Source organism: Lygodium microphyllum, chromosome 25 (genome assembly GCF_053477565.2).
Source record: "Lygodium microphyllum isolate KBCC chromosome 25, Lygodium_microphyllum_v1.1.10, whole genome shotgun sequence".
NCBI lineage: Eukaryota > Viridiplantae > Streptophyta > Polypodiopsida > Schizaeales > Lygodiaceae > Lygodium > Lygodium microphyllum.
In genome coordinates this window covers 87,410,839-87,427,944 of record NC_141159.1, presented here as the reverse complement: position 1 = coordinate 87,427,944, position 17,106 = coordinate 87,410,839, and the positions used below count along the sequence as shown (strand labels likewise).

The window sequence follows — 17,106 nt, the reverse complement described above, 5'->3', positions numbered from 1 at the left end:
AAAGGATCCTCCCAAATTAGGGTTTTGCATGTGGGACATAAAAAATCTCTAGAACCACTCCCCATTTAATGGTACTTTTGGTAATTTGCATGTTTTAGGGATGTTTTAAAGAGCTTATCAATATTGAATGAATTTTTAGGTCAACAATAGCGTTGTGCTTGGTTACTTGGGAAACATGTATAAGCAACTGTATATTCATAACACATGTAGTAACGATATAATGCTTTGTTGGTCGGAAACATGTATTGGTAATTTCGTATGTTGTGTTGGATCTTAGCTACTGCTGGGTGTAAAGCCCCTTTGGGTGTAAACTCCCATTCATCCAGTGTGTATAAACTTACGGGTGTGAACACACCATTTACGTGTACCCAAACATATAAATACATTTTTATTCTTTGTGTACCATGCAGCACACTGGTACAATTCTCTCGGCTCTCAGCTCTATCCCTGCTCATTCTAGTCTTGCACTCCATAGCACTCACACTCAACAAATAGGAATCAGAGCATTGGTTACAACGTTTGTGCTTCCCAAGAGTGTGCGAGATCGCGGGACAGGTAGTAGTCGACAAGTGTGTCATGTCGTAGGACTGACAATAGTCAACAGGCAACACTCCACATGTGAGGCAGGGTAGCCACGATGTGCAACAGATGGACTTGGGGTGAAGGTGACCAGGTTTTGACGACCCAATGTCAGACGGGGTTGACCAACACGGCGGCTAGGTAGACTGCGCGTGATGCGTCGACGGGGCTAGGCGAAGGCAGATGGTAGCATCATCTGCGATCAGACGGACATCGCGTGCTGGGTCAACAATGACAGGATTGACTGGCAGACACCATGGGTTAGCAAGCATGAGCAGATGGGCGACCAATCAGACAGACATGCAACCAGTAATAGTTCGTGTTTTTTTTTGTGAAGTGGCTTATTTTTAAGCCCTGGTTCACATGTGCAAGCACAGCCTTTAGACTAGTGCATTCTTATGCCCGAAAATTTGGGGTTGTCCCAAATCTGATGTTGGTCATACATAATAGGACAATCTGACCCAGGAAATTGCAGAAGTTGCACACATTGGCTCCAAACATTTTGGGGCTTTTCTCATATCAGTGAAATTTTGCTTAGCTGAGTCAAATTTGTTGCCATGGGTGTACATTTTGACTTGAGAATTTTGGGGCTTTTGCAAGATTTTGGTAAATTTTGCTAATTTTGCCTGTTTTATGCTCTGCTTTTGCGAAATTTGAAAATTTCGGCAAAAATGATTTATGATATGTACATTGAGAACATTACTGATGCAATTTTGGTGTTGTAAGCAGTGAGATTTATCTCCCACTTGTGAGATTTTGAAGAAATTGCAGAGAATCTTGGTTTCTTTTGTGTTCAGAAATACTTGGTCACATATGTATGCAGTACATATGTTGGGCAGCTCCCATTGAGTTGATGTATTGCTGAATAGTCATGTTGCAGTAGTCTTAGTGATCACTTGCAAATCTAGGATTGTTGCAGATGTACTTTTGGTGATACTGTTGAAGTGGAAGTCACCTGGTAGTGATGTATGCTTTGAGTATATGCTGAAATTTCAGTTATATTGCTGAAAGTTATCCGTTCTACTGCTGTACATATACTTGGACTGAACCTTGCTCTCATTGACTGAAAATTTGGGCTGATATTAGCTGAATATTCAGCTCATTGTTTGTTGTCATAAATTGCAGTATTGATCTTTGGGTACATTGCTGAAAAATGGCTGCAAATGCTTCAAGCAATAGTGACACTAAATCCCTTCTTGAAATCAAGAGGTTTGATGGAACTGGTTTTGACTTGTGGAAGGACAGGATGCAAGGCATTTTGTTTCTTAAGGATTGTGATGATGCTCTTTTGGAAGTCAAGCGTGCAGCTATGACAAATGAGGATTGGGCTAGACTCAACAAGAAGGCCATTGCATACATTAAAATGGTTGTATTGGATGATGGACTTACAGACATTAAGCGTCTTGATATAGCTTACGCCATATGGAAAAAGTTGATGGACACTTACGAAAATACAACTCCAATAAATCAAGTGCATCTCATGTGCAAGCTTGTAAACACGGAGTTGGATGAGTCTAAGCTAGCATTGGAGCATTTGAGTGCTTTCACAGGGATTTTGAGCCAGTTGCACGACTCTGGTTTGCAGCCCTTCAATAATAAATTGAAGGCCATTTTCTTGTTGATGACTTTGCTTGATAGCTGGGAGTCTTTGGTTGTTTCATTGAGCAACAACCCTACTTAAACCATCGATGGTGTTAGGGGCTTTATTCTCAATGAGGAGATTAGAAGAAAGTCCAGTGGAGAAAGTAGTGGTTCAGCCTATCATCTTAGAGGCAGGTCAGAAAAGAGAGATAATGTAAGAAACAAAGGCCAAAACAGGAGTAAAAGCAAGGGCAAACAACAGGATGTCACTTGCTATCAATGTGGACGTAAAGGGTATAAAAAGCCCAATTGTCGCTACTACAAGAAAGAGCAAGAAAGAAAGAAACAACAAAGAAAGAAAAAGAAGGATGACAAGAAAGATGATGACAGCTCTCCCTCAAAAGAAGTTGCAAAGGCAAATGTTGTATCTAGTGTGGTCATTGAAGAGCTCTCTGACACTGGAGTGATACTTGTTGCAATCTCATGTAATGACATAGATGTTATGGCAGCAATAAGTGATATGCACATCACTAATAAGGAGGTAATTGATGTCTTACTTTCAGCTCATGATGGGCTATCTCAATCATGGATAGTGGACAGCGGTGCCTCTTTTCATGTTACTCCTATTGAGAGTCTTACTGTTGCCACGTCAACAGTCGAACTGTTCGACTGCAGTCCGTGACAGCAGTCGGCTGTGCTGAAACCAACCTTTCTTCTCGGATAGGGTGGTTTAACTTGATTAAGCACTTAATTACAGCAATTAGCAAATGAACATAAACTGAAATGCTCACTTTACCTTCATAAACTTAGACAGTGGACACCTTGTTGGCCCCAAAACTGGCTCCCTTTTCAGTATTTCTTTAATTTCAGTTGTTGATGGATAAATTACAAGCCAAGATTTCACAATCTCCTTGGCTGATTCAAAAGCCCCTTGTTGTTCTAATAATTAGCAAAGCATTTGGGCAAATTGCCCCTTGATTTTCACCCAGGACTTGCTCTAATGGAACCCCAACTGGTCAAATGCTGCCCCAAATTTACAATAGATGGGCTGGCATCTGAAATCCTCACAATTCCATGAATTTTCGGGCTGATTTCAGTGTACAATGCCTTTGACTGATAGCATGGGTCCCAAGGTGGCTGCTAAACCCTAATTACTGTTGTAATTTAGGGTTTACAGCAATAAACTCTCTGCTGTCCACCAAATTTGGCTGTACTTTGCTACCTATGACTGAGAATTGTTGAGAATACTTGAGCATAGACTGGAGGAGATGAGAGAATGCTGTAGAAAGAGAGAAAATCAGCTGAAATGTATCTTCTGATTCGTAGCTTTGATGAAAAATCTGATGGCACCAACAACTTCAAAAGGGGGGTAAAACACCAGCTCGGTTGGCGAGCCCTCCTCTCCTACCGTCGCCTCTCTTGAGGCGGAAGAGAAAACCTGCTGCCCCCTATCCTGTCGCGGCGCACGATCAGTCGTCGTTGCCTCTCAGAGCCAAATCTGATCACCTCCTCTCCCTCCACCAAGCTCCGAATGGCTGCCATTCAGCTTCCACCACCCTCCAACAGCCTTCTCCCTAGTTGCATGGGAAAGTTTTGCCAAGTGGGAGCTTTCCTAATGCATTTCCAGCCATTAAATTAATTTTTCAGAATTAATTAATTCTGAAAATTAATTTCAGCCCTTTTGACCCTCCCTAAAATTAAACATGCCCATCTAGAATGAAATTGGCTAGGCCATTTGCAATTTGGAGTGGTTTCCAACCTCTGTTGACCCTTAGACTAGCATTAATTAATTAATTAATGCTAGTCCCTAGTGTCACCACTAACACTTAATGGGCAAACAATTGTCCTAGGGTCTAACCTGGCACCAACTGACCACCAAAACCCAATTGGCATAACTTAACACAACTTTTGGCTTTACACCCACTGCATCCTCGGGGCCCTTGGCCCATTCCCATGAAATATCTGCCATGTGCATCACTTGTGCTAAACAACCTTGCACATTTGATTAGTAACTTAATCAAATGTTACTAGCAAGATTAAAGCATCTCGAAATTTCACGTCCTCGTGACAGACCTCCCCCTTGAAAACCTTGCAATCGTCCTCGATTGCACTGCATTGGGCCAAAGCAAAAGTATATTGCACTGGAATTTCAATTTGGCATGACAGTCACCACAACATTGGCCATTGTTGTCAAACCGTTGCATATGCGCAAAACTTATTGAAAATTTCCAGCCAGCAAAACATAATAGAAAACTGAAAAACAGTCCAAAACTGTTGCTAGAAACCATTGGATGCATCCATAACTCATGTTTCTCAACCGTTTTGACTTCAAAACCACAGTAAAGCATATTCTCAGCATAAACCATGGCTGAAACTTTCAATGGCATTCGTTTACATGCGGCTGTCCATGGAATCAGCTGTAAACCATTAAAAATTGAGCATGACCTAATCATAAACTGATCATGGACTGATATGAGAATTGATCACAAATGGCTGCAAATGTGACTCCAAACTAATCACAAGCTGATGGTAAAAACCAGAAACTGATGCAAAAGCTGATGAAAACTGATCCCAAAGTGATCATAAACGGTTCTCAAATTGATAAAAAACTGAGCTGGAACTAATCAGAAATTGATCTCAAAATTGAGGCAAAAACTCATGCCAAACTCGTCCAAAAACTCATGCATAAGTATGGTCTTAGAGCCGCGGTGACAACCATACTCATATACATGTATCTCAGAGTGACTAGTACACCGAGTAGTGATCTCATGGCAGACATACTGTCAGCACAGTATCTTGGATGCATGCTGAATACATCCGAGATCCACTACATAGGAGAGCTGTCCAAAATTGGTGGTGTGGAAGTGCTACCTTCCCCTTGAGCATCAGGCAATGCTCCGGACGCCCACTCTGTTGAACCTGAGTAAGCCCGAGCCAAAGTCGGCTCTAATTGAAAGGCATCGAGATAAAGTTGTAACAACTGAGGATGGTTTGCTAAGTCATCCTCTTCCATCCATTTTGCATCCATTGGTGAATAATTTTGAAACTTCACCAAATATCTTCTGGAAACTTTACCTCTGACCTTCCTTTCCTTATGTGCCAAAATCTACTCAGGTACCAAAATCTCATCTAGTTCCTCAACCTTTGGCTGAATTTCAGTAGATAAATTTTCTGGCACATCACCACGAAAAGGTCTCAACAAACTGACATGAAAGGCATTGTGTATCCGCCAACGTGGAGGTAATTTCAGCTGATATGCAACACCGCTGACCTTTTCCAACACTTGAAAGGGCCCATAGTATCTCATGCTTAACTTCGGATACAACCTCTCTCTTCCCTTAATCTTTTTTAACCTTGCCTTTTCGAAATGCAGCAATATATAATCGCCCTCTGCAAACTACAAAGCACGTCTATGGTGATCAGCTGCCCGCTTTTGCTTGTCCTGTGACCTTTGAAGTGCATACTTTATCTTTGCATAGGCTGCATCCAAGCTTTTCACAAAGCGAACAGTCTCAAAGATCTTATCCTTAGTGTGCAAAATAGGTGGAACCTTCTTGCCACCCTCAACCACCTCAAATGGAGCCTTGCCAGTGGAACTATGCACTGTATTATTGTATGCAAACTCAATCAATGGCAAATATTGCTCCCACTGTGTCTTGTGGTTTGAAACATAGCACTTCAAGAGATCCAACATTGTGGAATTTGCTTCCTCAGACTGACCATTTGTCTGCGGATGGAAGGATGATGAGAATTTCAGTGTGGTACCCATATTTTCAAACACCCCTTCCAGAATAGACTGGTCATCTGAGGGTCTCGATCACTGATGATCGACTCAAGCATACCATGATACTTGAAAATGTGCTGCATAAATAATTGTGCCATATGATCAACCTTTATCTTCTTCCTCACCGGAATGAAATGGGCTTGTTTGCTAAACTTGCAAATAATAGTCCATATTCCATCATTCCCTGTAGGTGTCCTAGAAAGCTCAAAGATAAAGTCCATAGAAATGCTCTGCCAAGGCCTATCTGGAATAGGCAAGGGCTGCAACAAGCCCGGCATCTTTTGCCTATCATGCTTTATCTTCTGACATATGATGCATGCCCTAACAAACTGCTCTACATCATGCCTCAAAGCTGGCCAATAAAAGAAATGCTCCACTGCCTTGATCGTGGCATCAATACCTCTGTGTCCTGCATACGGATGAGCATGACTTTCAATGATCACTCTAGGCCTCAACTGCTTTGTGACACACAATCGTCCATGCATCAACAGAAATCCATCTCTTAGCATAAAATGCTCATGCCTTTGGCCATTGCAAAGCTGATCATAAACATTAGCAAAGTCCGAATCAATAGTATATTGCTCTTTCATGGCATCCAACTCAGTGTGATAAACCATAGTGACGGCTGAAATTTGTGGCTTACGTGACAGTGTATCAGCCACAACATTCTTTTTACCATCAATGTGTACAATCTGAAAATGAAACATAGAGAGAAAATTTGCCCATCTCATATACTTCTCTGACAACTTTGTTTGTGTCAGAAAGTACCTCAAAGTTTGATGGTTTGTCTGCACTGTAAAATCAGCCCCCAACAAATAATGTTTTCACGTAGACAGTGTATGAATTACAGCCAAGAGCTTTTTCTCATAAACCTGTAAATTCCTCTCTGCACCGTGGAAAATTTGGCTCTCATAAGCCACAACTCGGCCACCTTGCATAAGGACAGCCCCAATGCTGTTACCACATGCATCACACTGAACCACAAATGACTTTCTTAGATCAAGCAACACAAGCACAAGATCTGAAGCCATATTTTTCTTCAACTTTTCAAATGCTAAAATTTCCACTGCTGTCCATCTAAATGGCACGTATTTCTTTTGCAAAGCATGTAATGGAGATGCAATTTCAGCAAACCCGCGTACATACTTCCTATAGTAAGAACATAAATCCAAGAAGTTGCGGATCTCATGAACATTCTTCAAAGCTGGCCATGAACGTATTGCTTCAACCTTAGCAGGGTCCATACAAATACCATCAGCCGATACAATATGTCCCAAGAAGTGGATTTCATGCAAAAAGAATTCACTCTTCTTGTCATTGATAACCAACCTATGCTTACGTAGCTCATTGAAAACAATGTCCAGGTGCTTTCTATGCTCCGTCTCATTCTTTGAATAGACAATCCTGTCATCAAAGAAAGTACCCACAAATGCTCTATGTGGCCAAAAGATGCGATCCATCATCCGATTAAAAATGGCAGGAGCATTCATAAGTCCAAAAGGCATGACAAGAAATTCATATAACCCAAAAGATGTCCTAAAAGCCGTCTTAGGCACATCTTCCGATCTAATTTGTATCTGATGATACCCACTTTTCAAATCTATACGGCTGAATATTGTTGCCCCTTGTAATCTATCCATAACATCATCGATCCGAGGGATCGGAAAGTGGTTCTTTATCGTGATCTTGTTCAGAGCATGATGGGCAATGCACATACGCCATGAACCATCCTTTTTCTGTACCAAAAGCATTGGAGAACAAAAAGGAGATGAGTTGGGCTAAATCAGCCCTTTTTCTAACAACTCATTTACCTGACTCATAATCTCCTCTTGTTGGGCTGCACTGACTCTATAGGGTGGTTTATTAGGAGGGCTACTTCCAGGGATAAGGTCTATGCCATGATCTTCGGGTCTTTCAAATGGTAGCTGCTTTGGAAGTTATTGAGAGAAGCAATCAGTATACATTTTCAGAAATGACATGCGATCTTTTTCTAATTTAGACATATTCCCAACATTTTCACTATCATCCTTATCCTTAGCAAAAACTAAATACGTTGAAAGATGATTTTTCATTACTTTAGAAATAGCAGCTGCAGATACAATAGGGACAGATTCCCCTTTCAACTTTACATCAAGTGTGAGTGTCTTTTCCTTATGTTGAATAGTGATCTCTTTTGCATATGAATCAATCACTGCATGCATACGGTGGCACCATGGCATACCAAGCAACACATCACAATCCTCAAGTGGAGCAATGTAAAACTCTTCGCTATCCACATATCCCTGTATGTGCAACCGAAGCTTTCCAATGAGTGGTGTGACAGGTTCTGCATGACCCTTACATGCCATTCCAACTTTCCCCATGGCTCCCATCTCATCCTCTTTGATGCCTAGACGGGCTGCCATGTCAGTAGAGATGAAGTTGGCTCGTGCACCATTATCAAAGAAGATCAATGCATGCTGATCCCTAATTTTGCCCCATGCTCTGTACAACTCAGTAGCATCATCATTAGGCTGATCACTAACAACATTGGGCACCAATCCCACTGATGTTTTGGGTCTTTTACCCTTAGGATCTCCTTGATTTTCTGATTTTGCAGCTTGCTGCCTATTGGGACAATTCTTTGCAATATAACCCTCCTGTTCACAAGTAAAGCATTTATTTGCAGCCATTAATTCCCTACGTTGTGCCAATGTTTTCGAGCCCCTTCTTTGCTGTTTGGCCTCTTTTCAGGCTGGTTTTCAGATATGCCCCTTTTCTTAGCCTTAAACAACTTTTTATTCGGCTTCTCCCCGATCTCTTGGAAGCCCGAATCCTTTCCACGCAGCAAAGCATCGGCTGTAACATCGGTCTCTATGAGCTGAGACATGCTAGACATGGTGGATTTTAGGCAAAAATCCCTGATTCCTTTGGGCAGCCCACATACATATTTTGCCACTTGCTCATGAAGGGGTACGGCACGATAAGAAGTGACTGGCAGCAATGCATCCCAAAACTTCTCATTGTATTGCTCTAAATTCTTGCATTCCTTAGCATCAAGCTTGTTCCAAGCTGTCATGATGTCCACCTCAAAGGTACTAGTCAACCAATTTGATGCAAACATTTGCTTGAATTGTACCCATGTTGACGGTGCTCTACCTTGCATCAAGAGCGTGGACCACCACTGCAATGCATTCCCCTTCAAGAAAGTGGCTGCCTTTCGAATCTTAGAGGATTCGGTGAAGTTTCCCCTTGAATAGGCTGCATCAAACTGTTGAATGAAGGTCAAAGCTTTCAGTCTATCTTGTGCACCACTGAAGGACTCACTGCTTTTCCACCCTCAGCATAGTCTTTTGCTTCCCCTTTGGGAGTCAAGTTGTCATACGCTGGCTACTGCAAAAAGGGTGCATTTGCTGTATTTACATCATGATCAAGCCCAAATGAAGCATTTGGATGACCAGCAGTCATTCCTTGAGCCCCATAAGCATTCGAGGGTGCAGATGCATTGCCAAACATTCCACTTTGTGCCCTAGGCATCAAGCCAATGCTACCATACATAGGGTTTTGCACATTTTCAGCCATACCTGAAAACAATGGGCCTTGGACACCGTGCATTGGCTGCTGCATACCATAGGGATTTGTGCCATGTATTCTCGTATGCGGCCCTTGGCCAACCATTGCATGAAAAATTGTGCTACCACCAAAGTATCCTAGCTGCCCCATCATAGCATGCATGCCCGGCTGTCCAAAATCCATTGGATTGGCACTTTCATAATGGCCTTGCATTTGCATTCCTTGCCCCATAGGTACCAATTGTTTAGCTTCATTGGCCTCTTTAGGAGCTTCAAGTGAAGGATTTGGCACTACCTTCGGTGCATCTTGCTGTCCCGAAGGTGTAGAAGTTGACTTCTTCTTCTTGCCCTTGCTATCCTTTTTCGGAGCATTAAAAAGTCGAGTGAATTGAGGATCCTTTGCCAATTCAGCAAAGAGATTTGCTGCTGTCCTCATCCTATTCTTGAACTAGTCATCAAATTCCTCTTCACTTTGCTGGTCATCTACCTCATGACGGCTTGAAGGCCCTGCATCTTGCCTAACAACAACATTTTCAGCTTGTTGTCCATCATGAGAGCCTTGTCCAAGATTAGGCATTGCATTTTCTTCATTCCCATGAGAATGTCCATACTGAGAGGCATCATCACTGCTTGATTCCATCTCACTATATGAAGACATGTTGCTGTAATTTCTCAGCTGAGCACAAAAATCAGCACTAGCACAAAGCTTTGGCTTGCAATCAGGTGCCTCGGGCTCACCAAATCAAGAGATTGAGTGATTATCCCGGCAATGAAACCATGAAACCAACCTTCCTTCTTGGATAGGGTAGTTTAACCTGATTAAGCACTTAATTACAGCAATTAGCAAATGAACATAAACTGAAATGCTCACTTTACCTTCATAAACTTGGACAGTGGACATCCTGTTGGCCCCAAAACTGGCTCCCCTTTCGGTATTTCTTTAATTTCAATTGCTGATGGATAAATTACAAGCCGAGATTTCACAATCTCCTTGGCTGATTCAAAAGCCCCTTGCTATTCAAATAATCAGCAAAGCATTCGGGCAAATTGCCCCTTGATTTTCACCCAGGACTTGCTCTAATGGAACCCCAACTAGTCAAATGCTGCCCCAAATTCACAATAGATGGACTGGTATCTGAAATTTTCACAATTCCACAAATTTCCGGTGCTGATTTCAGTGTATAATGCCTTTGACTGATGGCATGGGTCCCAAGGTGGCTGCTAAACCCTAATTATTGTTGTAATTTAGGGTTTACAGCAGTAAACTCTTTGCTGTCCACCAAATTTGGCTATACTTTGCTACCCGTGGCTGAGAATTGCTGAGAATACTTGAGCATAGACTGGAGGAGATAAAAGAATGCTGTAGAAAGAGAGAAAATCAGCTGAAATGTATCTTCTGATTCGTAGCTTTGATGACAAATCTGATGGCACCAACAGCTTCAAAAGGGGGGTAAAACACCAGCTCGGTTGGCGAGCCCTCCTTTCCTACCGCCGCCTCTCTTGAGGTGGAAGAGAAAACCTGCTGCCCCTTGTCCTGACGCGGCACGCGATCAGTCGTTGTCGCCTCTCAGAGCCAAATCTGATCACCTCCTCTCCCTCCACCAATCTCCAAATGGCTGTCATTCAGCTTCCACCACCCTCCAACAGCCTTCTCCCTAGTTGCATGGGAAAGTTTTGCCAAGTGGGAGCCTTCCTAATGCATTTTCAGCCATTAAATTAATTTTTCAGAATTAATTAATTCTGAAAATTAATTTCAGCCCTTTTGACCCTCCCTAAAATTAAACATGCCTATCTAGAATGAAATTGGCTAGGCCATTTGCAACTTGGAGTGGTTTCCAACCTCTGTTGACCCTTAGACTAGCATTAATTAATTAATTAATGCTAGTCCCTAGTGTCACCACTAACACTTAACGGCCAAACAATCGTCCTAGGGTCCAACCTGGCACCAACTGACCACCAAAACCCAATTGGCATAATTTAACACAACTTTTGCCTTTAACACCTATTGCATCCTCGGGGTCCTTGGCCCGTTCCCATGAAATAACTGCCATGTGCATCACATGTGCTAAACAACCTTGCACATTTGATTAGTAACTTAATCAAATGTTACTAGCAAGATTAAAGCATCTCAAAATTTCACGTCCCCGCGACAGCTGCATTTAAATGCAGCGGACCTGGTTATTTCGTGTATTTTTCAGGCATTCTTTTCAGCCTTTATAAGGTTGAGTTTCCAGCAGACTACAACACTTGTATTTGACAAATTTCAGCCGGTTGGTGACGGAGACTGCACTCGGGGCTGACGGAGATGGAGGTCCTCAAGGTGGAGACATACGTAGATATTTTCTTTGCACCCGTGTATAATTCTGCATCTTTATACAACATTCTTCATTGTAGATTTTCTACGTTTCACTGTCTCTTTCCCTCTCTCTCTTCTCTCTTTGTTCACTCTTTGTCACGGTTATTCACTTCCGCATTGCTTCACTCTGACATGGTATTAGAGCATTGAAGGATTGGGACGTATCTGAAGAGGAGTTTTCAGCGTTCAAGTGTGAGCAGGCGGGCTATGCATCAGGACAAGGCCGAGGCGAGCATGGGCGTGCGAGAAAAGAGAAGATTTGATGAAGCTGTTACTGTTTTTCTGGTGTTAGAGAAGGAAGAAGGTCGTGATTTTGGCCTTCAAGTGCAGATTTTACCTTTTCATCGCCTTCGGCGGGGCTGAAGAAGATTCGGGACACAGAGACAAGAGTCCTAGTAGGCTGCGTTTTCACAGTCAGAGAGGGTTTCTTTTGCATTTGTGCAGGTATTTCAAGTGAAGATGTCTATAGAGATTGACGTGGAGTTCCAAGCGATCATGGACCGGAAGGTGCCTGTCTTACTGGCTCTTCCCTCAGATCAAAAGTTTGATGGCGACAATTACCGCATCTGGCGTGTGATGATGTTGGCCACATTGGAGTCTTATGATTTGGCGGAGCTTGTGATGGAGGAGATCAACCGGTCCTCGGCGAGGGATGAGTCCAAACTCTCTTCAAATGCTCGTGCGGAGTTGACCAAGGCCCAGTCTCGTTGGGACAAGCTGAATGCCAAGATTCATTCTTTTCTTTTTTTGTCTCGTACAACAGCCGTGATAGCCCATATAGAGCACTTGACGGTGGCTTGGGAGATATGGCTGGAGCTTGACCAGATGTACAACCGGATGATCCTTATGAAGAGGGTTTCTTTGGTGGTGCAAATGCGGACCCTGTCCGTGAATAAGTCTTCCTCGGGTAAGAAGGACTGGCCCGACAAGGATAAGGACACGAAGGATTGTGGAGCGGTGGTTGCACAGAACTGTCTCAGGAGTCCAACTCTCCCTTGGATCTCCAAGTACCGGGTGCTCCTCACCCCCCTCTGTGGCCGGAACTTCCACGAACCGCACATCTCGGCTCGTGTAGACATCCCGCTTGACGAGATCATACAAGAGATAACCTTAGGACTTGGAGTTGTAGCCAACAAATACTTGTTGTCGAGAAGGCGCTTCAAATTTTTCATGCTGCGCCTTCGGGATGTGCACATAGGCATCACACCCAAAGACTCTGAAATAAGAGACATATGACGTAGTCCCAAAGTAAGCCTCAAAAGGTATCATCCTGTCAATGGCTGAAGTGGGGGATCGATTTAGAATGTGGACTGCCGTAGCCACTGCCTCAACCCACAAAAACTGAGGTGTCTGTCGGTGCTCCATCATGGTGTGTCTTCGGTTCTTCCGCTCCAAAATGCCATTCTCTTGAGGAGTTCGCTCACCACTATGTTCGGCAAACCTCGAACAAGCGATCCTCGCGACACCTTCTAAAGATACTCATAGTTCAGGTGGCCAAACTGAGCATGCCATAGCTTGGATTGTGTCTGAGAGGTAAGAAGAAGAGAGGTAAGAGCGGAAGAAGACTTCAATTTGTAGATGCCATTCTCCTCATACCTTGAAGAGAGAACCTTCCTCGATCCACGATCAAGAACGCGAATAGCATCACTATCAAACTCCACCGAGAGACCTAGAGAACAAATCTTATGTACCGAAAGCAAATGATACCCTAAACTTGGCACATGCAACACCTCGGAAGTGTAGGTACCACTACGTAGTGGATGTACCCAAGTCTTCCGTAGATGGGGAGTGCCGAGGAGAGATCCGGCCTCCTCCTCGTTGGGCCCATGACACACTCCGTGATTCATGGATCGAGGGGGTCGCTGAGGAGTAGGAACCACAGGATGGACCGTGGAGGTCACGGAGGCACCAGACGCATTATATAGAGCTTGTTTGCTCTAACTACTATTTGATGGGCCGGCCTCCTATTTATAGATGTGGATCTTCCCAAAGTTTGGGTGTTTGCTTATGGGACATAGAAACTTTAATAATATTTGAGTTTTGGGGCTGTTTTAATGAGCCAGTGAAGATTTAATGTGTAATTCATCTTTTTTAGCTTAACAAGGCAGGGGAAGAATAAATAGGGACTGAAAAAGGAAAAGAATATGGAGGTCGGGCAAGCTGAATCTGGCCGACTGCTGTGCCATGTGGCACCCTGCCTGTCGGACTGCTCTGGCGTGACTACTTGTTCCTAGGGGTGATCTGCCCAACTATCCATGCTGCCTGCCTGCTGCTCGTGCTACCCGCCTGCTGCCCGAAAATGGTCCGTTTGCCTGCAACTCTTACGAATAAGAAAAGGGGGGAGCAGACATCCATGTCTCATTGATCTTTGAATGCTGAACCTCTCTCCGCTAGCCCCAACAACAAAAACCTGGCTCTGCCTACTGCATAGCTATTTGTACCTCCAGTTTTTGCATCACCTTAATCTTTGGGGTGGCACTAGTGACTAACCCTTCTATTTAGTGGCTTCTCTGCTTTGTACTGCATTTGATGTGCTTCGAATAGGCCTTTGAAACCTCGGTTACTTTCTAGTTTAGGCTCCCTGAAGAGAGATTAGCATCCAAAACTCCATGGTTCTGTTAAAACTATCGCAATTAGTTGGTATTTAAAAATGTTATGAACTTGTACAGAAAACATGCAATTGATAGACTAGTTCTTTTCGTTCATGCTGAAGTGCTTAAACACTGACTTAATTTCCACTCAGTGGCATGGTAAGGACTGATCAAAGCACTTACCTTTTACTGTTTGTGTTTTGAACCAACATCAGATGTTTTTTTGTTTTCTTCTATGGGGAAAGGTTTAGACTGGAGACTGCTGAGCTTGCATGATTTATTGCTATAAACAGAGAAGTAAAGCCTGTGTGGCTATGTAGGTGGGCCTTCGCAACTTGCAAGTTCCCATAGCAGATCTTACTTTGTTGGTGCTGACATGGATGAGAGCCCTGCTGACCACTTACAAATCATCCAGCCACCAGCAAAGAAAGTGAAAATCACACGAGTACGCTATCCAAATTGGGAAAAACATGAAACTATTATTCTTGTGAAAGCTTACCAAAGACAGATGGAGGAGTTCACCTCTGCCACAACAAAGGGGCGTATGGCAGCTAGTGAACAGAAATGGGATAGGATTTCTTCTATTTGTGGAAAAGATGGTGTAGGTAGGGATGCTGAACAGTGCCGAAAGCGCTGGCAAGACTTGTCGAAGAACTTCAAAAGAATAAAGGATTGGGAAGGAACTTCTAAAGACCCTTCTTTTTGGCAGATGCCATCATCCATCCGGAAAGACAATAACCTTCCTGGTAGTTTTGACAGGGAGGTTTATGATTGCATGGATTTATTTATGGGATCAAATACAACTCTGCAGCTGCAAACAAACTTCAGCAACAAAGTAAGGTGTGTCAGTTCTGAAGGGGACCACGATCTTCCAAGTGGCTCACTTGATGGTCGCTCCGCGGCAATGCTAACATATGTGGATTCACATGGAGATCCATCCTCACAAGAGGACTCATGTAAGTTTAAACAAGCTTTTCCGGCATTCTTAAAAACCTCTGGTTTTCCCCTAACCTTAGAACTCTGACTGTTTGCCTGGCTATGTAGGGGCTTTGTCCAAGGAACAGATACCGATAAAGGAGTGCAAAAAGACTGTTCATAGTTCTCAAGCTGATAGTGCAAGCGACCCCCTTGTTGAGGCACTGGAGAGTGCTACAAGGTTTGTTGGGTTTATATGTGCGACTCTAATGAACGTCTCAATGGCTCCTTTGTTTGACTCATTGCAACCTAATTTGGAATATCCTCAAACTAATTAGCCTTTTTACACAGGCATGCTCAAGAACAATGCAGTGCACAACTGACTGAAGTCCTTTCGGAAGTCTTACTTAAGATGGCTGAGGCCATGAAGACAGTAGCAGAAAATATGAGGAAACGGCCAAGGTGATGCTTAAGAGTTTGATGTATGGAATTAACACGAGGCACAGCCAAGCTGGTGCAAAGCACCGCTTGTTAAAACTAACACTGCGAAGAAGCATGATACTTTTGCTTTTGGGTATCCCGACTGTTTGCCCCCAACTTTGTGATCCACTTCCAGTATGACAGCCTGTTGGAAGTCGTATGTTTTCTTCCGTTTGACTTCTATTAGTATGACAGGGTGTCCTGATATCTTTTTCATATTTTGGAGCTGATTTTGTTGCTACATTCGCACTATTGTATATGTTGAGTCGAACTGATTGTTCAAGATTTAAATGAAAATATATTAATGGATCCTTATGATTCTCTTCTGCTAGGTGTTTGATCAAAGCAGCTTTTCTGAAACCTTTGTCCAAGGTTTTCATACTTTAGACATTTGAAAGGCCACAAAGGTGATACGACCAAGAGAAGCACAGAGCAATTGGTGGGCTTTCATCTTGCCCTCACAATTTCTCCTTTAGGCCATTCTTTTGGGTCTTTATATTCTCTCCTCCTTGCTTGTGGCTCTGGGCTGTCATTTCTCTCCTTTCACAAAAGTGCCACAACCAAGAGAAGCACGGAGCAATTGGCCACCTTCCATCTTGCCCTCACAATGCCTCCTTTAAGCCACTCCCTTGGGTCCTTATGGTTACTCCTGCTTGCTTGTAGCTCTGTGCTGTCATTGCCCTCCTTTCATGGCTTGTGTGTGGCCTGTTGCCTGCTAATGCGAGGTGTGTGGGTATTGAGCTGCATGCTCTGTTGGACCTTTTGTCTTTATGCCCTTTGCCACATTGTCTAGTTCTTGTGTGCATCTTTGCTTGCCAACATGTATAGTCAGAAAAGCAGGCTAGTAAACCAGGGTTCTTGAAACCGCTCATTGGTTGTCACGTGGCACAGAGGGCTTAGCCAAATCAAGAATGAGAGAAGTTCCTTACCATGCACTGTTGTCACAAAAAGATCAGAGTGTATTGTCGCTCTGATGGGCAATAAGACCTCTTTAATATTTTGCTAGAATCTACATTCATTCAATGCAAGAAAACAGAAAATCATTTTTGCAGAAGAATCTGCGTTGGAGTATTTCTGTTTCGTATCTACCAAGAAGCTGAAGTTTTTGTTCATATCATTGTAACGTGGGACGATGCTCCATTGATGTCTTTGTACTATGGTTGAAGGTTTTCTCGAACTCTTCGTCTTAAAATATCCTTTTATATTAAACTACATTTGCAAGGCTCAGAGGATATCATGTTAAGGTCCCATCAGCCTAGTTCCATGATG

At 43.1% G+C, this 17,106-nt stretch overlaps 1 protein-coding gene across 3 annotated transcripts in view; it reads left to right on the top strand.

Moving 5' to 3' along the window:
* The window catches only part of LOC148014466 (uncharacterized), a 49,114-nt gene extending 32,269 nt beyond the window's left edge, over positions 1–16,845 (top strand). For all 3 annotated transcript variants that reach the window (XM_087666949.1, XM_087666948.1, XM_087666947.1), the window contains 3 exons: positions 14,763–15,398; positions 15,487–15,598; positions 15,709–16,845. In XM_087666949.1, coding sequence (XP_087523075.1) covers positions 14,819–15,398; positions 15,487–15,598; positions 15,709–15,823 — 807 coding nt within the window. In that variant the 5' untranslated portion in view covers positions 14,763–14,818 and the 3' untranslated portion in view covers positions 15,824–16,845. The remainder of the gene's footprint in view (positions 1–14,762; positions 15,399–15,486; positions 15,599–15,708) is intronic.
* The last annotated feature ends 261 nt before the right edge of the window (positions 16,846–17,106 follow it).